The sequence below is a fragment of the Osmerus eperlanus genome, chromosome 11 (genome assembly GCF_963692335.1).
Source record: "Osmerus eperlanus chromosome 11, fOsmEpe2.1, whole genome shotgun sequence".
Classification (NCBI taxonomy): Eukaryota; Metazoa; Chordata; class Actinopteri; order Osmeriformes; family Osmeridae; genus Osmerus; species Osmerus eperlanus.
The window spans coordinates 1,376,199-1,403,120 of record NC_085028.1 but is presented as its reverse complement, the minus strand read 5'-3'; the positions used below and the strand labels follow the sequence as shown (position 1 = coordinate 1,403,120).

The following is a 26,922-nucleotide window of genomic DNA, read 5'->3' as shown; positions in this document are numbered from 1 at the left end:
ATCCGTCCAACTCCGTCTGTCCGTAACGGAGTCGGAGAAGTATAATTCGGCCTTTAGCAATCATAGCTGCACCATCACCGTGGCAACGACAGACACGCACCACTCAGTCTCTCACACAGGTGATTGGTATTGGCTGATTAGTGGAGTCACAAGACAGAGTTTGATAGTATTTCAACCTGATACAATTTACAAGAGGTGACTGCAGGTGCTGCTAATATCTGTTTTACTACTATTGCTAATGGAACTGTTTTATTCTACTACGCCACTGAGTGCGTTTTCTTGACCATGAGAAACCCGATTACTAGCAATTGTCGGTTTATGCCAATAATACGATTACTCTGTTTACATGTGTAATTAGTTATGCGATTACTCAATAAACTCGTCTACATGATTCTTTTTATTAATCGTCACGTATGCTCCACGGACAAAACTTGCACCATCATCCTTCTGCAACTAAGTGTCGCCGTGTCTTCCTGTATCGGCCCTCCTGCTGTATGTTTCATTCAATCAACACATTGAATCCTACTAAGAAAGCCGAGTAAACGCACTCAATGGTAGGCTACATCTGCTACTGCTATTACGATCCCAACTATAATTTCAGCTGTTAAAACTATAATATTCTTGTTACGACTAGCTAGCCTACTTCTTCTCATATAATAATAATTGGTTAAAAGACCATTTCACGGCGGACTTCATTTCATACAAAAAACAGCTCAAATATTTCCTTACATAAAATCAATAAAAACAATAATACAAGTGATAAAAGTAATAATTAAAATAGCAAATCTATAAAAAATAATAATATAACTAATAAAAGTAGTAAAACCCTTCTGAGATAAAATTACTTAAATGCTTCAGTAAAAAGGTAGGTTTTAAGATGTCTTTTAAAAATGTCTAGCGTGTTTGCTTCCCTAATATTTATGGGTAATTTGTTCCATAGTTTTGGGGCGTAATTGACAAAGGCCGAATCACCAATCTTCTTATGACTGCTTCTGGTGACCTCTAATAAGCCTGCATTTGATGATCGCAGTGTTCTAGCTGGTGTGTAGTTTATAAGGGAGTTAGCAATGTAGCTAGGTCCTTGTCCATGTAGAGCTTTGTATGTGAGGGAAAGGACCTTAAAGTCAATTCTGAAAGTAACAGGGAGACAGTGTAAAGTAGCTAGGACAGGACTAATGTGTTCTCTCCTTTTAGTTTTGGTTAATAATCTAGCTGCAGAATTTTTAATGAGCTGTAGTGGTTTTCTTGGGAAAACCAGTGAAAAGTGTGTTACAGTAGTCCAGCCGGCTGGATATAAAAGCATGAATTAACTTCTCTGCATCATTTTGGTTTATGAATGGTCGTACCTTTGCTATATTCCTCAGGTGAAAGAAAGCTGTTTTGGTCACTTTATTAATGAGTCCAGGATTACACCGAGACTCGTCACCTCTGGTTTAAGACAGGGGGTTAAGCCTCCTAGATTCTCCTAGATTCTCTCCTAGAAGCATCTCTCTTTTGGATTTGGGGCCACAGAGTACGACTTCGGTTTTGTCTTCATTTAATTTAAGAAAGTTATCATTCATCCATTTGTTTATTGCCAACAGGCAGTTGGTAATGGAATTGATGGCCGTTGCATCGTTGGGTTCAGTGTATATATATAGTTGTGTGTCATCCGCATAGCTATGGAAATCTATGTTATGTTCTCTATGTCGCAGAGTGGTAACATATAAAAAGAAAAAAGTAATGGACCTAAGCAGTTTCCTTGAGCAACCCCGTAGCAGTTCTCATGTTTCTTGGACCTATGGTCTCCTAAACTAACATAAAACTTCCTTCCTGTGATATATGATTTCATCCAGTTCAATACACTATCCGTGAACCCAATAAGATTTTATTAAAAGCTATATAAAATAGCAATTTTTACGAACATAATTGGGTGTGCTTGCCTTCGGCAAGGGAACAACCTTTGTTCTCTATCATATATATTTCTTTATTTATTATTGTTTATTTTCCCACCCCTAAGCCTTCATCAATATTTGGACTACATAGACAACGTCAATGTCAAAAGTTTCGTCTTGGTAGCGATTGAGTTGCTTGTATTTTTATTTACGTTCCGTTGCACGGTTTAAGTAGAAATTAAGTTTTTGTGGCGAAAAGTGAAGCTAACGGTGGCTAACTTGCTAGCCACAGTCACTGACGCTACTAACGTCATTAACGTCACGAAAACTCGCGTGACTATCTCTAGCAGAACATTAGCAGCTTGTTAACTTCTGGGAGATAGCTAGGATAACTGCTTTACTGCAAGGCATTTTTACACCGGTCTGCCAAATTTATTCGTTTTGATTCAACGATGAGGCTGCCTCTTGCAGGGGAAATGAGAAGACATCTATTTCATTCTACACTTCACTTGTATTTTCAGTTGTAAATGAGCAGCTTTTAAATCTATGTAATCTTTATAAATAATAAGTATGCATTTTTATATAACATATACAGAAATATCAGTCAAAAACGGACCCCTGTGCAACCGACGCAAGCAAGCACACCCTACAATTTCCCCAGAAATTGTACCCTCTCTAGTTATACATGTAATCTATGTTCTGTGTACTTATATGGTATGTTATGCCAGGTTGCTTTGTGTAACAAAGTTGTCAACTATACTAACTGGAAAAATAGGCCAATTGATCAGAAGAAATTAGATGGGAACAAGAGGTAGCAGAAGTACTGAGTTGCAACATGTATTATTATTTTGTACTTGAATTAAAAGCAATGGTCTTACATGCATTGATAGAACAATCTCCCACAGATATTAATACAATCAATTACTTTCTGGGTGCACCCTTTGACTCTAATAACGTCCGTAATTACAAATTGGATACACAGAAACATAAAAAACAATATTCATAAATGTTGGTTCCAGCTAAATTCGGTTATACAAAAGAAAATAAATCACCACCAATTGTGATGCTAGAATCAGTCTGTTACCAGTCCGATATGAAACAAGGGAATAGTTCGTCCTCAAGATGAAGGTTCCAAATTTCCCAGCTTTATCCTCGTGGTTTGGCTCGCCATCCAATTCAAAGTATCCCAACAAAAAACCTGACCTAAATGTGTAGCAAGGACAGAGTATACAACTCAATTTACATTTTGCAAATGTTGTCTTCCTTCAAACAAAATAACTTAAATCACATTAACTTTTAACCATTTTAGCCAGAGCGAAAACCTGTAACACAATGCCTATGCTAACCAACATTATGCGACAAAGCCATGTCTCCATGAGATATGAGCTAGCATCACATGGACCTGCCATTTCCTGCTTCCTGGTGAGTCATTGTACAATCTATAGGCTGGTCTCACCCAGAGCATAGTGATACTGAGTTTTGACTCAGACACACACACACTAAAATAGTATAATAAAACATATAGAGGGTGAGAAAGTGGGGTGTATGTAGATAGAACATGTACATCTTCAGTTCTATATAAAAACTATTATGGGCTACTATATTGTATATGTATGAGGTTGTTTCTGGCTGATTTGATCTTAGAATGACTGAAATCAAGGCACTTTGTTTAGGTCTTACAAACCTTTATTTTATTGCAATAAAAGAAAGCTGTCAAAGTGTCTGGGGGGGGCTACACCGGTTCAATTAATTAAGTCCACGCATCGTACAGATGTTCCTTGAAGTTTATTTTTGTTTCTCTCTCTCTTCTTCAACTAACACCGTGAAAACGAAGAAAATAAAAGACCAAAGTTTGAATTATTGATCTGCCATCTTAGGTGGGCTAAATGGCGCAGCATACATTGAAACATGCACAAACTTAATCACTTTACAAACTTAATTACATTACATCATGGCTCCAATCAAATATAAAACACATTGATGGCAAAATAAATTAAATAAAGTACTGTGTACGCCTTTGTTGAACCATGTGCAGATTTTCATTGTGACTTGTTAGTTTCTTCTGCAGCTCTTCTCTGACCCACAATGCCCTGTTTAACCTTTTGTAGCTCCGGTCACATGACTCAACCAAATACATTTTTCATTTACATTTAGTCATTTAGCAGACACTCTTATCCAGAGCGACTTACAGTAAGTACAGGGTGAAGTGCCTTGCCCAAGGACTCAACGTCATTTTGCACGGCTGGGAATCGAACTGGCAACCTTCAGATTACTAGCCCGACTCCCTCAAGCATTAAACCGGAAACCAAAACATATTTCTTATTTAGTAAACCTTATTATTATCCTTTGTTAAATTAAAACAGATGACTTTACATTAAATAATTCTTGAAAAACTTACAGGGGGGTTTCATCCAGGAGGAGGGTGATGCGTCCTGGGTTCATACCCTAACAGGAACCACTGCTGGTGGGATCACCAGTCGTCTTGGCCAGCCAGCCAGGCACCCTCATCCAGATGGGTTTCGTAATTGTCTGTGATTTCCCAGTGGGAGTTTTGGCGCTGATTTCCACTGGCCTCGCCTCGGACCTTCAGGTGGTGAGAGGAACGCCATGAGGTCAGAGGTCAGGGCAAGGTGCTCAATGTCCCGGGTCAGAGGTGTGGAGTTGGAGTCCAGCGCAGCCCGGAGGAAAGACTGCTACACGAGACGGGTCACTGTCATTCTGGAGACTCGGGCAGATACAGGATAACATGCAAGGCCAGAGCTCAGGGGCAGGGCAGAGGTCATAGCCAAGGTTAGGAGCAGGAGCAGGGCAGAGGTCATAGCCAAGATCAGGGGCTGGGCCAGAGACAAGATCAGGGCCAGAGCCAAAATCAGGGGTAGGGCCAGATAGAGGCTGGTCCCACAGGCTGATCAAGGCCCTCATCACCTGGAAACGTTTGGGCCTTGCAGCCTCAGTGTCGTCTCCTCTGGTTACAGCCAGAGGCAGGCAAGGCTCCAGCACCCACAGGTCTCCGAAGATCTCCTCCTCTGTGCAGGCTCTGGGAGGCTCCATGGCTGGAGGGCTTGGAGGCTGGACAGAGAGGCCAGGACTGTCAGCGTCTCCGGCAGACTGGACTCGCAAAGGAGCCAAGATGGCATCCGGGGAAGTCTTGTTTGCGTGGTAGATCTTGGATTTCTTTCAGTCAATACAATCACTGTTGTCCTCGTCGTCAGATGAGACAGAGGCCCTGCTGAAGGTATTTAGCAAGATCAACATGTGACAAAGAGGCCAGAGAGCCATGTTGGCTGAATCCAGATTCAAAGCTATATTCCGAATCAACAGTTTTGCAACTGATATTGTCAAGTTCCTCAATGAATTCTGTCTTCTATTATTGATAGAATTCTTATCTACGGTGGGCAAAATGTAGCTGGAAACACAGTTGAATTCCATTCACAACATTACATTTTCTACATATCTGATATATGAAATATAACTAATAAAACAACTTAATCTTTTTGGTTGTAAGTGAGGCATGATTAAAATAAATCTAAAATGCAATAAGTCAGCTCCTCTCAGCCATCTAACCAGGGTTTGTTTAGTCACAGAAACAAAGTGCAGTTCATAGGGTGTGAGATATATTGAGTGTACAGTAACAATAGAGGTAGTGTCTCTAGAGTACAGGATAAATTGAGGTGCTTGAGTGTGCTGGCCTATGTAGGTCCTGGTCCTAACGGGAGTCAGATGGCTGAGCGATTAGGGAATCTGGCTATTAATCAGAAGGTTGCCAGTTCAATTCCAGGCCGTGCAAAATAATGCTGTGTCCTTGGGCAAGGCACTTCATCCTACTTCCCTGGGGGGAAGTCCCTGTACTTACTGTGTGTCGCTCTGGGTAAGAGCGTCTGCTAAATGACTAATTGTAAATGTAACATGAGGAACTGTGTTATACACTATTTGGAGCAGGCCGAGAGTGATCTAGACTTTACATGTCAGACGTAAAAAGAATCTCTTGCGTTTTTTGTAATGGAGGGTTCATACATTAAAGTGTATGATTCTGATGATAAGGCATATATCCCTGACCATGTGACAGGGGTCTCCTGGGTGACGTGGTGGGGGTCTGGCTTTCCATTAAATTCTCGTATTGTTGTTCATGGAATGGCATTGTGTACGCACACACACACACACCATCGACACAGCTTGTCAGTGATAGATGCAAATGGTTCCAGCAGTCTGTCACAGGCTGACAAAACATCAATCTAGACGGACAGACATGCATAGCTGGGGTTACATGTGCACACAGTACACTCTCTTCCCAGCCAAATGTAGCCAGGAAGCTGGGATAGGAATGAGGAGTGTACAGCTCTGCTGTGGTTGTGGTTGTTGAAAGGGTGGCCGGGATACAGTTTGGTAGTTGGTAGTCTAATAGTTAGAGGCGGCTGGTGAGTGTTCATCATTCTTTATCATCATCTTCATCAATAATTATATGGCTCTCCCTCTCCAACCACTCCATTTCTCCACTCTCTCTTTCCCCCTCTCCACCTTTTCTCTCTCTTTCTCTCTCCACTTTCTCCCTCTCTCTCCAGGACCTGGACAGTCTACAGATCCACCTGGAGGAGGTGCATTTCTTTGACCTGTTTGGCTACAGTGAGGACGAGGCTGCTTGGCTTTGCTTCATGTGCAACAACCCAGACAAGGCTTCAGGTACACACACCCACACATACACACCACAACCATTGGAAAAAACAATAACTTACCAGCAACCTATCACTAATCAGTAACATTGATCAGAAAGTCAGAAAGCTGTCTGCCCCAAGGTGTTTAACCTATTATCTAATGGGACCCACAGAGATTATTAGTAATTGAGGTATCTCAGTTCCCATGTAATTTGTTTAAGATTCCCTCAGAACAGGAAAAGGGAAATTGATTTAAGATGAGGAATGGCCACACATTACATAGCCACTCATTACCACGGAAACCAAGTGACAAGAATGGGTCTGTCAATCACTGTAATCAGTTGTAAAGCTATTAATCTGTCCACTTCACCTCCACCCCATAATTCCTCCTTCTCCATGACTCCAGTTCCATGACTCTGCGCTAATCAGCCAAGACTATGAATTAGGACCCTTTCAGTGACCAGGCTTCCTTTGAATAGGATAGTTTCCAAGTTCAGATCTATATCTGGAGGACAACCAGCCCTGTGTGAGCCATAGATGGTCATCAGAGAAGCATGAGAAGACCAGATGTGCTCTCCATCATTACACATTTTACCTTTACATTTAGTCATTTAACAGACACTCTTATCCAGAGCGACTTACAGTAAGTACAGGGACATTCCCCCCGAGGCAAGTAGGGCGAAGTGCCTTGAATGCCTTGCCCAATGACACAACGTCATTTTGGAATCGAACCAGCAACCTTCTGATTAATAGCCTGATTCCCTAACCGCTCAGCCATCTGACACATAAGGACAGACAGGAGCCATGATCTCACACAGTAGAGTTGAGAGGAGGAACAGTAGAAACACAGGCCTGGTATAAAGCTGAGTAGAGGAACAGATTCAGATTGAGTAAAGACACAGTTGAGAAGACGAACAGTAGAATGTTGTAACTTTGGAGGCTGAGGTTGTTTTATGCCAAGAACTTCTGTCCTTATGTGGGGTTCCTGTGGGCCTGCTTACATAAACTTTGAAGCATATGTTTAGTGCAGGTCTTGTGAAAGGATTGAGATGAAGAGATAAGGAAAAACAGATTGAAGAAAAGAAAAAGGGGTAGAGAGAAAGGACAAGCAGAGAGAGAAGGGATGGGGAGAGAGAGTGATATGGTAATAGCAGGGTCTCACACAGAGAAGAATTGTTTGTGCTGTGAGGGGTTTTAACAAGAAGCTACCAGATATTTTACATCCGTCCTTATTTACCTAGGAAGTTGTTTACCAATGGCAGACACCCGGGGCCTGTACTACGAATCAAGATTTGGCGTTAGCGAGGTAACTTCAACCCAGGGTTTTCTGTATCACAATGGTGGATCACTTGTTACCGGGGTAGATCACCATGGTAACACATGCTGAACGGCTAACCTGGTCGGGAGCAGGTTAAGTTGGAGATCAGAGATCAACCGGTATAAAAGCCCCGCCCACTAACTCATTCTTGAGGATAATGGCGTCACCGTTCATAGAAATCCTGTGGAGCTTGGTGCGCGGATAGTGAGCGGTGCGCTCAGAAGAGCCAGAACATCAGAATCAGAAAGGGTTTTAATCGCCATGAAAGTTTGCACAGACAAGCAATTTGCTTTGGCAGGAAGTTGCATACATTAAACATATAGGAATCTTAAAAAATTAACTATACTAAAGGTACATAGACTAGCAATGCTTAGAATTCAAATTATTTAGAGAAACATTTAGAGACCGACAAATACCTTTGGCATTCCCTGATGAGTATTTTTATGAAAGGGCTAGTAATCAGAAGGTCGCTGGTTCGATTCCCAGCCATGTCAAATGACGTTGTGTCCTTGGGCAAGGCACTTCACCCTACTTGCCTCGGGGGAATGTCCCTGTACTTACTGTAAGTCGCTCTGGATAAGAGCGTCTACTAAAAAAAATGACTAAATGTAAATGAAAGATATAGATTCTCAGCTGAGGGAATTACGTATCTTTGCCAGCTTTTTAAGCCGTATGTTGCCAGTGTGACACATCAAAGCCGTGCACTCACAGTCCCACAGACTGTATGCATAGCGTTGCGTTATTTTGCTATGGATACTTTTATGTAGTGTCATGTTGATATGTTATTCCTATTCACTGGGGTGTCTCCCCTTAACCCCTTCTGCTGTCCTTGGGTTGCTTTGACCCATTTTCGAATTATTTCCATATCAGAAATTTGGGTTTCCTTCAACCAAAACATTTCAAACCAAAAAGAACAATGTGTATGGTACCGTACAATGCTCTTCAAAAGTTTAATAAATGATTATTTCAGTACTTTCATTGAATTTGGATGTTTCATTAACTGTTATAGCATTTTTCTAAAACAATAAATAGGACATTGAAAGAAAGAAATGGTGAAAACCCCCACAAAAGACGCAAAAGGCACAACAAAAAAGCCACAAAAAGGTATAAAAAGACCAAAACGTAGAAAAAGGTTTAACAAATACATCCTCATGTGTTCTCCCTTTCCTAGGAACACAGAAAAAGAATGTCAGTGTAACTACATTTAGTGTCATTCATTCAGTCATGTACTATCTCTTCTCATATTCCAATTCTTCTATATCCAGCCTTGTTTTTTTTATTAAAAGCCTCTTATACTCTATATTGAGCTGCAGGGTTCTTTTATAAAGGGCCCTCACATTGTCTGCTCCAACCTGAAACAAATAAAGAACATTGTCCCTTTGCAAGGCACACTTGGAGAAAGTTGAAGGTGTTCATTTGACTACTGTGTTTCAAGGTTCATTGCTTATACCTCGTGTCTTTGTCTTGGCCTTGAAGTGGAGGCCCTAGGCTCAGGGGGAGGAAGAAGTTCCTCTTCCTGCTGAGTTTAACACCAAAGCAATTTAATCAATTGAGTCATATTTGAAATGAGCACTTTAAGGACTTGTCTCGTGTTCATACCACCACCATTAGCAAGTCATTACAGACACTTCAATCACATCCACACGTTCACACATTCTAACCATCTGTGTTGCAAGTGGTAAAGAAAACTCCAAAGTGTACCCCCAAAATGCTCTCTGAGCATACAGACACAGTTTCCTGATCATCTAGGACCTCCACTTGAGAAAGTAAATAGCATATTTGATCAATATTCAGCAACCACGTATGGCATACATACTGGCGTATGACTATTAGTTTCACTGTTACCTCTTTATGGCACAGTGGGACGACAGTGGGTGCCAGCAACACCACTGTATTTCCTGTCACTGCAGAGAACAGTAATACATTTCACTCCTACAATATTCATAAATAATTGTTGAATGAACATGGTCACATAGATTACTTGAAACATACATATGCCTGGGTTTCCGAGCTGCTGCCACCAGGGTCTGAAGAAATTCCCCCTTCCACTCCTTCCATCATGGGGCGAACCTGATAGCTGGAGAGGGCCAGCTCCTCAGCAGGAGTGGGGTCAGATGGCTGAGCGGTTAGGGAGTCGGCCTATTAATCAGAAGGTTGTTGGTTCGATTCCCGGCCGTCCCAAATTATGTTGTGTCCTTGGGCAAGGCACTTCACCCTACTTGCCTCGGGGAGAATGTCCCTGTACTTACTGTAAGTCGCTCTGGTTAAGAGCGTCTGCTAAATGACTAAATGTAATTTTTGCAAGTATTGCCTACTGCTACTTACCGTTTAGAATTATGTTTTTATATTTATTTTTTATTTGCTCCCACCATCGTTTGCCACTGCCAGGGTTGCAACTAAAATAATACAGCAACAAAAGTTTAACGTTATGGAATGCACAAGTTTAATTATGGTCACATCTTGTGCCTGGGGCAGTGATATCAATAAGTCATGTAGCTTTCGCATTTACAGCGTCTGCTATTTTCTGCCAGCTTGGCAGCAGCGACTTTGTTGATTTTTGCCTGTATTATATGTCTGTATTCCTGATATGTTTGTATTACAATATTTCACGCAGGAGGAGTAGACAAAGTTTGTAAGATTATTGTCTGCTCCTCCTGTGTGAAATATGTGGCTATTGTTTTGTCCATGTTTGCAATTGGACATACGGTGCAAACACCGCCCCTTTATGTGAACGCGCACGTCTTTAGATTGGAAAGATCTGGGTTGAGTTAGAGAGTTGATAACCGTCGTCGTGATACCGCTTATCATGATTGCGATTGTTAGGCTTTGTGCAGCTGGGTAACTGAAAGTAATTCAGGGCATGTTGATCTTGATTCGTAGTACAGGCCCCAGCAGGAAGAGAGAGAACTATGGAACAGGCCAAAGCTAAATTTGAAAAATCCAGAATTAAGCAAACACAGCAGTTTTTCCCTTCTTCATCTGATAGACGGATCCAAACTGGTTTCCCCATGTGTTAGTATTACAACTGCCATCTTGTCTTGACATTTTTTTTCCTTTTTAAAAAGTTTCCGAACTATCCATGTCAGAAGTTTATAAACCAAATCCTCATTTTCTCAAACTGATTAAAACTGCCTGGACAGTTGGATGAGAGCCTGACTTTAACTAGTTTGTGTATTAGTCTGTATGTTGTAATATGCACTGAAAGTGGATACATCTGAACCTAAACAAATTAAATCTCCAGTCTCCTGTGTTCTGTATTATGGTGATCATGATCATGCTCTGTGTCTGCATTGCTTCAGTCTTGGTTCCTGATGACAGAACCATGATTAATACTCACATACTCTCACTAAGTATGATGGAGTAGGTTCTCACTGGACCGTGTTGACCAACGTATCAGACCCCACATAGGAACACTGAAATCCCAACGGGATTCTATCCTAGAATGTTCCCCACGGTGACCAGTCCCGGTCCACTCACCCACATGCAGAAATACTGGCCTAGTGTTTATATCAAGTTCTGAATAAAAACATAGTGTTTAGAATCTGAGTTGATTTGGAACAGCTTGATTCAATGTAAAACAGTGTTCAACAAGCCCATGGACCCTGACTTGACTTAGAGCCAGCTCTGTGATGAAGCATCTCTTTTTAACTGATCTAATCATCCGCCATAGCTTGCTTGGTAGATCCAGAGTTTTGTCTCAGACCTGGAAACAGCCTTAACATTTTTATGGAATGACTGTATAGGAAATGTAAAGATGACTGTAAAAACCTGCTATGTATGGTGACAGCATAGTGTTCAGTAAGGACGGTTAAGGAAGAGGACCACCTTTCTGCCATTCTTCATTTTCTTCTACTGCTTCTGCCATTGCTGTTCCAGCTCCCTGTGCGTGGCATATATCTCCCAGGACACACACGTCAGACCACTGCTACTATACAGAACGTAAAGCCAAATACATGCCAGCAACCCAACCACTGGTTAGTGCATACCAGTGCAATCACAAGAGCATGAATGACTCGCTGTGAGGAGCGTATCCTAAGTGGATGAGTGATCTCCATTTAGCGAGAGGAGGGGCCAGTTGAGGTGGCTCGGGTATCTGATAAGGATGCCTCCTGGACGCCTCCCTGGTGAGGTGTTCTGGGCACATCCCACTGGGAAGAGGCCCCGGGGAAAACCCAGGACACGCTGGAGGGACTATGTCTCTTGGCTGGCCTGGGAACGCCTCGGGGTCCCCCAGGAAGAGTTGGTGGAAGTGGCCGGGGAGAGGGAAGTCTGGGCCTCCCTGCTTAGGTTGCTGCCCCCGCGACCCGACCCCTGGAAAAGTGGCAGATGATGGATGGATGAATGGCAATCAGTTAATTCGAGGCCTAGTAGCGAGCTAAGATATAGTAGACACACATACACAGTTGATGTAGTGCAGTATTAATAGTGAGAGTGTGTGACAAGTCAGGCCTCTGGACTATAACTGCTGAGCTGCAAACAGTGTCATTAAACCTTGTAAAGAGGAATTGTGATCACATCACTGTCTGAATGGCATCTACTACACTACACAAACACACACACACACATCTAGTCAGAGTAGAGAAAGGGTTTTATAGAACAAGAGAATACATTAACTTAGAAAGACAGGAGCTAAGGTGAAGCAGGAATGTGTGTGTGTGTTGGCGGGGGGTGTTGTGTTTGGTCTTTGTGCTTGGCCTGGCCAGAGACTTGGCCTTGGAAGAAGTATTCTTTACTCTTGGCAGCTCATACATTAACAGAGGTTCCAGCATAGTGTTCTGCTGGAACATAATGAAAACAAAAACAGAATAGTTAAGACCTTGAGAGCCCCACACTGATGGCAACCTCCCCTGAAAAATTGCTTCACAGTTTTCTGATGTTGTTGGAACAAGAAGTTAGGGGGTTGGGGATAATAGTGTGTGTGTGAGGGGGTGGTGGTTGTTATGTTGTTTTGAAGTAATCATGTTACTTTCCTACCATTTAATCATTGAAATGTCTTTCAAGCTGTAAGTTATACAGTCACCTCCGGAATTATTGGCACCCCTGGCAAAGATGAGTAAAAAGTATTATAAAAAAAAAAAATATTCAGCTTAATGTAGCGTACAATTCAACCTTCAATTGAAGCATTTCATGCTTTGTAGTGAGTGTGTAGTAAGTCTTCTCCTTACATCTATTAAGGTTGGAGAATACAGAGCAAGGAGTCTGAGAGCATTCCTCTTTACAGAATCTCTCCAGATCATCCATGGTCCGAGGTCCTCCCTTGTGCACTCTTCTCTTCAGCTCAGCCAACAGATTTTCAATGGGGTTTAGATCAGAAGACTGAGATGGCCATGGCAGAAGACCGTTTTTGTGTTCATTTAACCATTTCTGTATGAATTTGGACATGTTTAGGATCATTGTCCTGCTAAAAGGTCCAACGACAACCTAGTTCTATATTTTCCTTCAATGGGCAGCCATATTCTGATTAAAAATGTATTTGTATTTCATGTACCCTAACAAGGTTTCCAGGGACTTTGGAGGAAAAACAGCCACACAATATCAAAGAACCTCCACCACCCTCAGTCATGTGATGCCCAGCTGCTGCGAAGCGCCGCTGCTGCAAAGCGCCGCTGCTGCGAGCGCCGCTGACAACTCTGACAACTGTCTGGTGGTCCCACTGCTCAAGAGCGCCCGGTCCCAACACAAGCTCTTCTCCTGTCTGGCCCCCCAATGGTGGAATCAACTCCCCACCTCCATCAGGGACACTGACTGTCTCCCCCCTTCAAGAAAAGGCTCAAGACGCACTTGATCCGGGAGTACAACGGCACTTAGGAATGTTTGGCTGGACCTGATGTTAGTTTCCTCCAGGATCACAATGTCTCTTATTGAGAGACTTGTTGCTTTTGTTGGTTTGTTGTAACTGTCTTAAAATTATTGTACTCGCCGTGAAATATATTATTGTTGCTTGCTTTTTTCCACAGGTACACTTGCACTTTTGAGTTTCTTGCTGTTTAATTGTAACTTGTCTAACTACATGCTCTTATTGTTCTTCCCTTTGGGACTTATTTGGTTTTCACAATGTATGCATCATGTTTGGCTACCCGCAATGTTTGGGGCTATCTCGTTATGATCAGTGACCTATGCACTTTTGTAAAAACTGTCTTGGAAGTCTCTTTGGATGAGTCCCGTTCACCGCTCGTGTAGCTTACCGTATGGCAGATGGCGACGACTCTTGCTTTGTGCGCAGATTGAACAGGAGGACACATACCTACGAACGTCCTGCACCATTGTCTCCCACCAGTACTTGGGTTGAAGAGCATGTAACGTTCCTGCGATTCCGGGATATCCGGACATTGTTGTAGTATGCAGCCAGGCCAGTAGTCGGTCCCTTATTCCTGCAGGAACATATAGCAATCCAGAAGGACAAGAGGGAGAAGTTCGCTCACCAGGTTCTGACGAATGTCCTCGTCTACGTTCCACATGATTGGGGCCAAAACACGGTTTGGGGAAATGACGGATGCCTCCTCCCTGGGCTCATCCTCGGCCTCATACATACGAGAGAGAGCATCCGCTTTCGTATTCTTTGTGCCTGGTCTGTAAGATAAAACAAAATCGAATCGTGCAAAAAAAAGAGCCCATATGGCCTGTCTTGGGTTGAGTTGTCTTGCGGTGGTTAGATATTCCAGGTTTCTGTTATCGGTGAGAACCAGAAAAGGGTGTTTAGATACCTCTAGCCAATGTCGCCAGGTCTCCAAAGCCTCTTTAACCGCCAGTCGTTCCCGGTCTACCAGATGGTAATTCCTTTCAGCCGGAGTTAGCTTCTTTGAAAAAAAAGCACAGGGATGGAGTTTGAGTGGGTCTCCCTGACGCTGAGAGAGAACTTTACCGATTCCCACCTCCAATGCATCCACCTCCACTCTCATGTCAGGGTCTGGATGCTTCAGGATCGGTGCCGTTGTAAACCTGTCTTTCTACTTACCAAATGACCTCTCTGCTGCTTCTGTCCAATCCAGTCGTTTACGGTCTCCGCGGAGAAGTGCTGTGTGGGGAGCTGCTAGGGTTCAACTCCTGATAAAACGCCTGTAGTAATTTGTGAACCCCAGGAACCGTTGCAGGGCTTTTATGGAGGCGGGGGTTGTCCAGGACTTCACTGCCTCTACCTTCCCAGTAAGAATTTCAATTCCACTCGTGGAGATTTGATATCCCAGAAAGGACACAGTACGCTGATGGAAATGGCATTTCTCCGCCTTAGCATAGAGTCGATGCTCGAGTAACCGTTGTAGGACTTCTCTGACCTGCTGCACATGCTGGGTTTACGACAAAGAAAAAATCAAGATGTCGTCAATATAAACAAGCACACACCAATTCAGCATGTCTCTGAATATCTCGTTTATGAAGGATTGAAACACAGAAGGAGCGTTGGTTAGACCGTAAGGCATGACGAGGTATTCATAATGACCGGTGGTGGTGCTGAAAGCGGTTTTCCATTCGTCCCCCTCTCTTATGCGCACTAGTTTGTAGGCACTTCGTAGGTCTAACTTTGTGAAATATTGAGCACCAGTAAACATCTCCACTAGGAGATGTTTACTGGTAGCACCTGGTTTCAAATCAATAGCACAATTCCAGGACCTATGTGGGGGAAGTGTTGTGGCTTTTTCTTAGAACATACCTCTCCCAGATCATGATACTCAGCTGGTACTGGCAGGAGAGTTGAACCTGTCTCCTCAGGACTCTCTATTGTCGTAGAACCCATGGTAAGAACTGAACAGCTCTCATGGCAGGTAGGTGACCATCCTGCAATGCTCCTTTCTCTCCATGAAATGTCCGGATCGTGTGTGGTCAGCCATGGCATTCCCAGTACCACTGCATACGCTGGAGCCTGTAAGACGTAAAAACTTCTTGTCTCCCTGTGATTAGTTCCAATATGGATCATAATTGGGAACGTCCTGTGTGTGATTGAACCCTTGCCTATAGGGCGACCATCTATAGCCATTACAGGTATGTGAGTCTCTAATGCAACGGTGGGTACATGCAGCCACTCTATCCACCGTTCATCGATAAAATCACCAGCCGCTCCTGAATCGATTAGCGCAGGTACTGGGAGCACATCTGGGTAATCACAGAACACTAAGTCCACCAACATCACAAGTTTAGGCAAAGAACAACTGGTAGTAGTAATTCCTACCTGAGCCGGCGTAGGAAGAGCTTGTCTTCTTCCTCGGGTACCCGCTTGGGCATGTGGACACCCAGCTATCCGATGGCCATCCTCCCCGCAGTACAGACAAAGGTTTAGATGCAGACGTTGCTGACGTTCCGCCGGGTGAAGGTGCATTGTTCCCATCTCCATTGCTTCCTCATGGACTGGAGCAGTTGGTAGAGAGACACTGGACTCCTGCATGCTCCTTTTACGCGTCCTTATCAGACCGTCTAACCGGATTGCCATGTGAATGAGTTAGTCCAGGGAGGCCTCCTCATCACGGCAGACCAGTACGGTTTGCAGGTCCTCTTGGAGACCGTTCCAAAACAGGGTAACCAGGGCATCGTTGTTCCATCCACAGACTGAAGCCAGGGTTCTGAACTCTAGAGCATAATCTGCCGCTGATCTGGCTCCCTGTTTGATCCGCAATAGCTTCTCTCCTGTCTGCTTACCCTGAGCGAGAGGGTCAAAAACGGCTCAGAGTCTCGGAAATCCTCATAGGAGTACACTTCAGGTACTGATTTCTCCCACAACGCAGTAGCCCACTCCAATGCTCTGCCAGCCAGTACAGAAACAATAGCCGCTACCTTCTCACGCCCCGTGATGTCACCAGTCCGAAATACAGTTCACACTGGAGTAGAAAACCTCGGCATCTCTCTGGATGACCATCGTATCTCTCCGGTAAGGACAATTGTAACCTAGAAGGGACACCTCTCTCTAACGATGGTATCTCCGTGTGGCCCACCTCCTTAGATTTAAATTTTGGAGGCAATGTTGAGTCCAAAAGTCGGAGATGACCCACAACCTCGTCCAGGGTTGTATGTAGGTCCGTTAATTGCTGATGATGGTGTTCCAAGAGAATCCGATTCTCAGTCACGGTTCCTTTCCAATTCTCTTGCTCGGTTTCCATTCCTTCTCCTTCGTTGGGTCGGGTATTCTGTCACAATGCAGCTGAGTTGAACGTACACACAGGGCTCGAAATTACTACTTTCATCTACCAGCCAAAATGGCTGGTAGATAAAAAAAAGTTACCAGCCAATAATAAAATTAAACGTATAATGCTTTAATTTTAATTAAAATTAATTTTAATTAAAATTAAAGCATTAAAAGCCAAAATTAAACCTGCCATTTCAGACGTTCTCTGAAATTGTTTGACATAAACAACCTTTACCTATGATTTAAATATTGTAAATCACTATCAGAATGGATTAAACAAAATCAACCAATTTTACTTTTTGAAATAATTTATTAATTCAGGGGGTTCCAGGGGCCTACTACTCGTCCTCTTGCTCAATGTGAGATGGATGTGTTTTAAAACATGTTTCTATGTAGCAGACAAGACATTGTGTTTTCAAGAGGTGTGAAAGATATACAATGAGGTCCAAGCTCACCATGTTATTTCACGTGTCAAATCACACTTACTGATGGAACACACTTTTTAATATATTTTATGAGACCCAGTATTTGTGGCTGTTGGTTTTAGATTGGATTGGAAAAGATTCAAATGAAACATTTTATGAATAACGTGGTTTAATTTCTATTTGAATAGAAAAAACATTCGAAATTTTTCTCTTTTAAAAATACTTCGAAAATACAAACATTAATGAGACAAAATAATATGCTAATGCAGACAGAGTACAGTTCAAGTCTCATTTAAACCCAGTTTCTATAGCCAAGTTTATAGTCCCCTGTGTGAGTCACCCATCAGGTTTAGAAGACCGTAAAACTGGAATGTTAAATAAGCCCTGCTCAGTAGCCCTGTCCGACTGGTTAGACATATTGGCAAGAGACAAAAGAAAACAACCTCTAAATTAGCTCTGGATCGAGAATTACCAACTTTGTTCCTCAAAAACATTTGGCAGTAAATAAACCTTTGCATTATACAGTACATAAACTTCAGACACCACAGATGTTTGATAATACTTCAAAATACGAAATTATAACAAAGTTAAAACACTTTTATTGTGTCTAAACAGGTTTTAAATAAAATATAAAAAGGTCCTTCTTTGGTTCCCTGAGATACAATTGCATACATTCATTGGCTTGGTAAGACTTGAGTATCTGGTTCTGATTGGCTTGGAGGAGGCTTCACCTCTGACCCCTGGTCCCTCCCTCCTGGTTTCCTGCTAGCCCACAAAGCTCCTGGGTTCTGTTGAGGCGCTGAGCGGCCCTGGGCGGAGTGTGTCAGTTGTCCTTGTCCATGAGGTTTGGTCTTCGCATCCGCACACTCTCAGCTACCCACAGGTTGATTGCAGGTGTGGGGTCGTATTCCTCCACATCTGGGGACAATAGCTGTACGGTCAGGAGGTCTGAGAGAGCAGCAGGAGTTAGGCTGGCCCTCCAGTCAGTCTTCACCTTATGACGTAAAAGTATATGGGGAAATATAGCAGTGAGTACATTGAAACATAGTTCATGACATTCATATACATAAAATCACTGTTTGAATCTTCACCTGCTTCATGGTGCTGAACCCTCGTTCGCATTCAGCGGTGGAAGCTGGAATGGACAGGAGCAGGTCATAAAGACTGAGCACATCTGGGCAGGCGTGTCTGTGCCACCTATTGACTTCCATCCATGTCAGGGATTCAAAGTTGCCCTCTTGATACAACTGTGCCTTTAAAAAGGTCCATTGGTCGGGGATATTTTGTACCACAACATGGGCAGAAATTAGTGCTTCTCTGAAATGATCACAGAGGGCCTCGATCTCATGGTCGCCAAAGTCTAGAAGAAAAATAAGTTGTAATATGCATTTCATCATGCCAGTTCTTGTTTAACCACTTATGGTGTTTTAAATCCTAGTCACTTCATCTGTTGTACAAATGCTTAAACTTTTTCTAACAAATCAACAACAAACCTGCAGAGTTAGCTAGATCTGCTCAGTTCTTAAAATTAACCAACTTTGTGGCTGACAGAACTCCTGCTCCAAAGTCCTCGAATCTGTCACTCATGCTATCACTCAGCTTTCTCAGCAAGCTATCCTGTGACACCTTAACAGGCCTGTCACTCCTTGAAAGCTCAACTCCCTCAAAGCTGAGACCACTGGTGGCTTTCATCATTGGTCCATGAGCACGGTCTGTGTACCCACAAGTGAGCCATGTGCCTCAGCAATAGTGACACCACTTCTCTGCAGGCATGCAGAGAGACTTGTCAGATGCCCTGTGATGTCATGAAGGAACCCTGCAAATTTAAGAACAGAGCTGTCCCTGGCAACGGCATACAGCTTTCTAGCTTTTGCCTGCTGAGTCCCCCGGACATCCTGAGCATCAGGTGATTGAATCTGGAATAAATGCACAAAAAGTAATATTCAATTCATAAGAAATGTATAAACAGGGTGTTGTGTTTATGCATGAATTATTGCTGTGGATAAGTAATACATATATGCCGACACAATAAGCTCATTTAAATGCAACTCACCTGCTCAAGGTGCAGTAGGATGGGACCATAGCCCCTTAAAAAGTTGTCCAAAGCCCGGTGGAAATGGCCGACCCACCTTGTACCCCCAATTCGTGTTGGGAGTAAGGCTCTTTTGTCCAAGGTCTTGCAGCTACGTAACAAATTCGCTCTGTTAAGAGCACTTTGGTGGTAAAAGTTGTAGAACCATGTGTGGATTTTATGTCATCCCTAAAAGCAAGTTCCAGTCGATGTGCCATGCAGTGCACACCGACTACATATGCTCGGTCCCCCCGCAACTGCCTCACCACACCATTGTGTACACCGACCATCACCGCTGCTCCATCAGTGGCACAGGCAACAAGCTTTTTACGCCACTCCTCATCCACACTGTCCATCAAGCCGGAGATGACAGAGGTGATGTGTTCAGCGTCAGCCTTCTCCACGGCGTCGATCCCGGCAAATCTGACAGTCACTCTTCCTTCAGTGCATGTCTGGATGTACAGCAATTCCTCCTCTTTCACGGAGCTGTCTGTAGACCCGTCCATCAAAAGACCCACAAACTTTTCACCCTTGATGAGCTCTTCTGTACTCCCCCTCTCGATGGTGGCAATTGATCGGATAAACTCCCGGCACTGTTTATCACTGATGTAGGTCTTCCCGACAGGAACCCCTTTCTTCTTATCCAAACTATAGAGAAACATTATTTAATTAACTTTTGCATGACCATAATTTATCAAAGCACATTCAAGAGTTGGATATTAAAAATATACTTCAGATGAATGAACTTAACCTTATAAGCATTGCATTAGGCCTACAAAAAAAATCTAAATTAAGCTTTAAAATTACACCTATATGATAGATAAATATTGTCCAACTAACAATACAGAATACATATTCAAAAGCAGATTATAGCCATAAACCTATTCTGATCAAACTGTTGACCGGTTGAGGTAGAGTTTTTTTACTTTCACGAAGACAAGTAAGGCTCGTGGCTGGTGATGCGCTCAATTTGACCTATCACTAAACCCCGCCCCCCTTAGTTACTGTTGCTAACTCGGACAAGCTATAGCAGGAGAGCGCTGATCACAATGTGTCCCAGCCTGTCAGCTAACAGTGGTCAAGTCGTCGAAGAGCGACTGTGAGAAGAGATTCAATGATTGGCTTTTTGGCAGGCTACTCCTGTAAGGTATACGTTAACATTGAGTGAATAATAAACGATAAAATCTAATTATAAAACACTCCTGTGTACCATTGTTGAAAATGTAGGCTATAGTATTTCTAATGTTAACGAGCCTTTGCTACAGTAACTGACTGGAACACACAACTACGGAATTGTCTGCTTGCTACTAGTAGCTTTCGGACATTCATTCGTGCTTTCCCCACCAATGTTCAAACCAAACCTACGCCCTTGATCTAAAATATCTGGAAACAGCGCTAGGCACCGTGCAGCGTCACACTTTGTGTCAATTGAATTGTGTTACATTTAGTAAAATAAAGTATCAACTTACTGGCACATCCAAACGTCCGAAGTCCGTGAAGGGCTTGGCGTGTTTGCCGATGGCATGGGCGTTTCGGAAGAGCACCTGCATCTTTTTGTTGGTCGAGTCGGTGAGCTTCGTAAAGGCCAATATATGCTTCTGCGTTTTTCGAAAAACGGACACATGGGAACGCCCTCGTCTCCGTGGAACGCCCTCTACAAGCTCTCCGTCAGCCCTCGGAGAGCCCCGGAGAGCTCGACGTGCACCTCCTTAAGGCCGCAATATGCTTCTGCGTCTCCGTTTACGGATGGGCGGGCGCACGGATACCCACGGATACGGACGGATAGACTGCGTTTATTAGTTAGAAAATTCAGGAGGTGCACGTCAAGCTCTCCGGGGCTCTCCGAGGGTTGACGGAGAGCTCGTAGAGGGCGTTCCTCGGAAAAGAGGGCGTTCCCATGTGTCAGTTTTTCGAAAAACGCAGAAGCATATATAAGCCTTAAATTTTCTAACTATCCGTCGTAATTTCGGAGAGCTACGGAGACCCCCTTGGCTGTGATTGGTCAGTATTAAGAATCGCTTGCGTCAGGGGCGGGGGCGGGGTTGCCGGGATAAACAGGACGAACAGAATCCTTTGACCGCCATTGCTGTAAGTTTTCACAATTCATATTTCAGGTAAACAGTACATGTAAATCAGCATCTGAATTAAAATGTGACGAGAAATGGGCAGTGTAGTTGCTGAAAATGTGCGTATTTTATTGATGAAACGGCTAATTTGTACATTTGCTCCGACTTCTCGATAACCTAGGTAAATAAACACTCCACGACAAAACCGTTGTGCCACCTACTCTTCTGGCGGTGAATTGTTTTCAGCACCCACAGCCTACGGAGAACCATAAACGAAGTCTATACATCCGTATCCGTGCGTATCCGTGCACCCGCCCATCCGTAAACGGAGACGCAGAAGCATATTTCGGCCTTAAGTTGCCTGACGGTCTCGGAGGTCTGCACTGACGAGCTTCTGGCAGCTTTGATCGCCATACAGTCTTTGTGACAGTTTGATGTTTCGTGGCTTTTAATGGCCTCTAGTTTCATTACTTGTGTCCCGACAACAAATGAATTATTCCGCCTCTTATCCCTCACTACGTCTCGGCATACTTCACAGTACATAGTACCGTCAAAGTATTTCAGCCACTGCCGTGGCTCCCCATTATCAGCAACGAGCCACCTACTGCTAAATTTTCTTGGTGTCGCTGTAGATGCTGTTGTGGCTGTTGTTTCTTCCTTGCTACATGTTCTCTGCACCTTTGCGGGAGGTGAAACACCGGCAATGAATCGCCACATTATTTCGAGAAGTGTATCTTCATCTTTATCGTTTACCTGTGTGAACTTCTGTGTGGTCAACTAAGTCTGTTTCAACTTTTGATTTGCGCTCAAAATATTACAACTTTATAAACTTTGTCTATTCGCGGGCAAAATATAGAACTTTGTATTCACGCGCAAATTGTTACAGTTGTATAACATGTCTTAGAACTTTATGTTGCCCCACCCCTCTCCCACTCTCCCACTGTTCGTGTTGGCGTTGCAAGCTTTTTTTAACCATGACGGGCGCGGTAGTCGGGAGCTGTACTCGGCAATTTAAATCGCCAAATGGCGGAGCATCGGACACAATTTAGTCGCCAGCCCAAAAATCTACACGCCATTGGCGCTTGGCGGGTGCCAATTTCGAGCCCTGCGTACACAGGAGACGGATGTGAATGTGAGGTTGTGGTTTTAATGTATGTCCATCTGCAAAAACAAGACAGCAAACAAACTTACGTGTTCTTAATAAAACAAAAAATCATGCTTGTATCCAGCGGAGCTCTTAGAGACAATCCTGATTCCCGACATGCTCTAACATATTATGAAACATAAAAACGTGACAATACCCGACAAATGATGAACACAAACTCACACCTTAAATACATAAACATTATTGGCTACAGCCGAGGACTAAACAGGTGCGCGTCATTATGCATCCCTCGCTCCCGAAGACGGAGGTGATCGAGGAACCCTAATATTTGGGAAATAGGGAGCGTCGTGGCCTGGATCTCTCAGTAGGCGTAACACCCGTGAACAGGTTTTTGAGTTGCAGCAGAGACGCGCCGGACGCATCGCTCGGAGGGTCTACCAAAAGAAAGTCATCTAGTAGATGGAGCAACGCAGGGAACCAAACTCAATTTAACAGGATCCAGCAAAGGGCCTCGGACACTTGGTTAAAGATGGAGGTGCTGCTCCTGCACCCAAACGGGAGGCGCACGGCGAAATAGAACCGATTCTCCCATTTCATGCCAAACAGGTGCCACTGTGACGGGTGAACGGGGACGATCTTGAACGCGTCAGTTATGTCGGCTTTGGAAAGCCAAGCTCCGGGCCCTGCCAGCTTTATGAGCTTAATGGCATGGTCCACGGTGGCGTAATAGAGTGAGGCTCGAGGGGAATGAGCCCGTTTATGCTGGGAGCTGGACCAGAGCGCCGAGCAGACAGGTTGATATGGAAAAATTCTAGTGGCACTGTGTAGATTTGAATAGTCAAGAGATGGCGGTTACAATAAATTTATTTTGCTTATACAGATCATGATTTAACAAAGTACTTTGTGATCAGTCATAACGAAGGAGGTGCTAGCCACAGGTCGTTCGCCAGAGTGATACAGAACAACCCCAAAACCCTGCCTTATATAAACTTTAGATCAAATGGTTTTTCTGAACTCTGTGATTGGTCAGCACTGCTCAGTGACAGTGACTTCATATCAAGTTCCCACGGTTCTTTATTGTGGCCTCTCTCCCCAAACCAGTCAAATGGTCAACTTTCCTTTGTGTGGGCACTTCAAACAAGTATTTGATTAACCCCACCCATTGCAACAGGAAGGGTCAGAGCAGCAGATCACAATAACAATACAGTTGAATCCACATTGTCTCCAGACCAACTGTCTCTTCCTCCCAGGTGACAAGAACTCTTTCAGGTCACCCAGACTTCCCGTCTCTTAGACTTCACGTCTCCTAGTTATAAAACTGCAAATGGCATCTCTACCAAATGGAGTTGACTCTTAATCAACTTTAGACTTCCGTTAAAACACATTCCTCATATATGAAACACACACATTATAACTGTATTCCAAAATTTCCACGACAATGCCACAATATTTTTTTTTTTTTTTACAATAGCATAAACCCAAACAATTAATCAAGAAAAATAAAATTCAACATTAACATAAGAAATGCTAGTCCCAAGACAAAACCCATTGTACCCCGTACACCACAAAGTCCAGGTTGTCGGAACGGATGCCATCTTCAGTTGGCTTGTAGACAAAACTTCTTTCAGGCGGTGTAGTGTAGTCGAATCGATTGCAAACGACGATCAAATTGCTCAGGGCAACTTTCAACGACACTGCACTTCGCGTACAGCTCGGAAATTTCCTTGGTACTACGCAGAACGCGTATCCTCTGCTTCCGTCTCCAGACAAGGTGCACGCTTGCAATGGTTAGCGTGTATCCACGTTGCTCTTCCCTCCGATCTTAACCACCGGATTAGTCGTCAGGAGAATCTGGTATGGCCCCGTCCACCTTTCCTCCAGGACTTCAGGTCCTTCACCACGATCCAGTCATCTGGTATCAAATCATGCAGCGGTCCAGTCATAGGAATAGCCTCCTTCACCTGCCTGTGAATCTCACACAAAATAGACTCCAAAAAGGTTGCACAGTGATAAACAAGCACATTCTCACAGAGGTCAGTTAAAGGTAACTGACTTCTTGTCGTCTGACTTCGTCTTCAAAGTTCTGTTCTCTCATTCAACCGAAGTGATTAACACAATGTTGAATCCTATCAACACCAAAATAACTTCCTTAAACAAGTGTGACCCATTATCATTACATAACCTCAAAGAAAAATCCCATCGAAAATAATCTAAATTAACAAAACTTGACCACTGAGAAGTCTAAAACTTCTTCCCATCCAACAACCATCAAAACAGTATCACTTCTCCAAAAATTGAACTCTACAAAATCCATCTATCAATACCCAAATAGTTTCTCTAACCTTAACTGTGAAGCTTATCGTGTTTAAATTCCTTTTCTCATAATACTTGTCCCACATATGAAATATTAACAAAATGACTATGCATCCATTACAAATCCTCTTGTATGCTAAAATAATGGATTCTTGATATCACACAAACTGTAGAGGCATGATCTTTCCATGTGTTAACTTAGCAAAATCTCAAGATAAATGTTTTATGCAGACCATACAACCTCCATTTTTATTCTCATATCCTTCCTTTTTCCAAAACGCATTTTCTTGTGGATTAGTCCAAGTTCGAATCTCCATTCCACCATTCCTTTCTCCATCTGTCCGCTGTATTCTGTAATTCTTATCAAATATACTCAAACAAAACAAAATTCTCACTCTGGGTTAAATACAGTCCAATATTTTTCAACTCAGCAATATATCAAACCCTCACAATCCTATCACAAATCCAAACTACTGAAGCTAAATTCATAAAACCATAAAAACCCCATAGTCACTCTCTATTTGGATCAGTCAGTCATCAGTCAGTCATAAATTCCTAAACGTCACCTCTTCCTCTCTAAGAAGCCTGCTCTTCCCTTAAAGAATCTATAACAAATGTTGTATCAAGGTCACACAACAATTTTCCTCAAAAGAGTCCTGTAAGCCCAAATTTATCAAGTTAGGCTCATCCGGACATAGCAACATCATCTCATCACTTCCTGTAAACATATCACATCAAAAACATATTCTAGTTAGTTCATCAATGCATTCAGGCAATCTAGAAACTGCTCCAGCTAGTATGAGCACTAGCATTTTCCCTGTGGAATAATCATAATTGTTAGAGTGAATTCCACATTTGCATACAGCAAGTTGTGTCCCAGATCAAACTAAGAAACTTCCTGTTTCCATACCTTTCCCAAAATCATATGTAACACCAATGATGTATTTAACTATCAGTAAACATTTTAACTCTTTTCCCTTTTATGAATTAACAAGCTTACACTGAAGCAACCAACTTTTGAACCAATTTGTATAAAATAAAACTATTCTAGAAAACAGCCAAATTACGAATAACCTCAACTTTTAGTCTCTTATTATCTTTTCTTCAAAACCTTTAGGAACAGTTCAAATGAATACCTTTACATTTCAGATTCCCTTTTAATTTTTTCTGTATTTAAATTCACCAAATCAACTCTCTCTTTTTCCAAGACATGTAGAAAACTAACATCACTACCCTAAACCAGAATTTAATCTGTATGATTCCAAAATAAAACATAGACCATAAAATATTCTTAATGTAACCATTAGCCAAACTTATACCCCATCTATATTTCTATATAGGTTAGATAGGTAGAACTTCATAACTTGCTTTGGCTGCAGTCCAGAACAAGCTACTTAGCACAAACCATCACACCACAATTTATCAGACTTAATGAGTCTTCCCAAATTATTTCAAAACCAAATTATCATAACCCTCTTTATGAACCAATACCATAATAAAACAACCTCATCACAGCCTAACTGTTTATCCCAAAACATTGTACCATGCCCTTAAGACAAAAGAAAATATAAACTCTCCCTTTTTCTTTTAAACCTTTAAATTCACAATTTAACATAAACCCGTAAAACAAAACCTTATTCTTTAACTCCTCAAAAGTTTTATCAAAGCATGTAATGTATACACCTTTGAATATTCCTATATTTACCAGCTATCTCAATTACTCTTTGTTAGTGAATCAACTCAAATAAACAATCGCGCATTTCAAAACTCGAATCAAACAAACAGCGCCCTCTGGAACAAAGCAAAAAACTCTCAACCTTTTTTCTCTTTTTTTTGTCTTCTTTTAAACAACACAGATGGTTGGCGTTTACCATCTATTCACTTAATTTTGCTAAATTATAACTTTTCCAATCCAATTAGAACTAATTTATGAACCAGGGTCAAATTTCTGCATTTTTATGGATAAAACACACAATACTCACATAAGTATGC

General features: G+C 42.6%; 1 protein-coding gene across 1 annotated transcript in view; it reads left to right on the top strand.

The window, feature by feature from the left end:
* The window catches only part of veph1 (ventricular zone expressed PH domain-containing 1), a 287,496-nt gene that overhangs the window by 152,362 nt on the left and 108,212 nt on the right, over positions 1–26,922 (top strand). Inside the window, exon 10 of the mRNA XM_062473404.1 lies at positions 6,434–6,551. Within this exon, the coding sequence (XP_062329388.1) occupies positions 6,434–6,551 (118 nt within the window). The remainder of the gene's footprint in view (positions 1–6,433; positions 6,552–26,922) is intronic.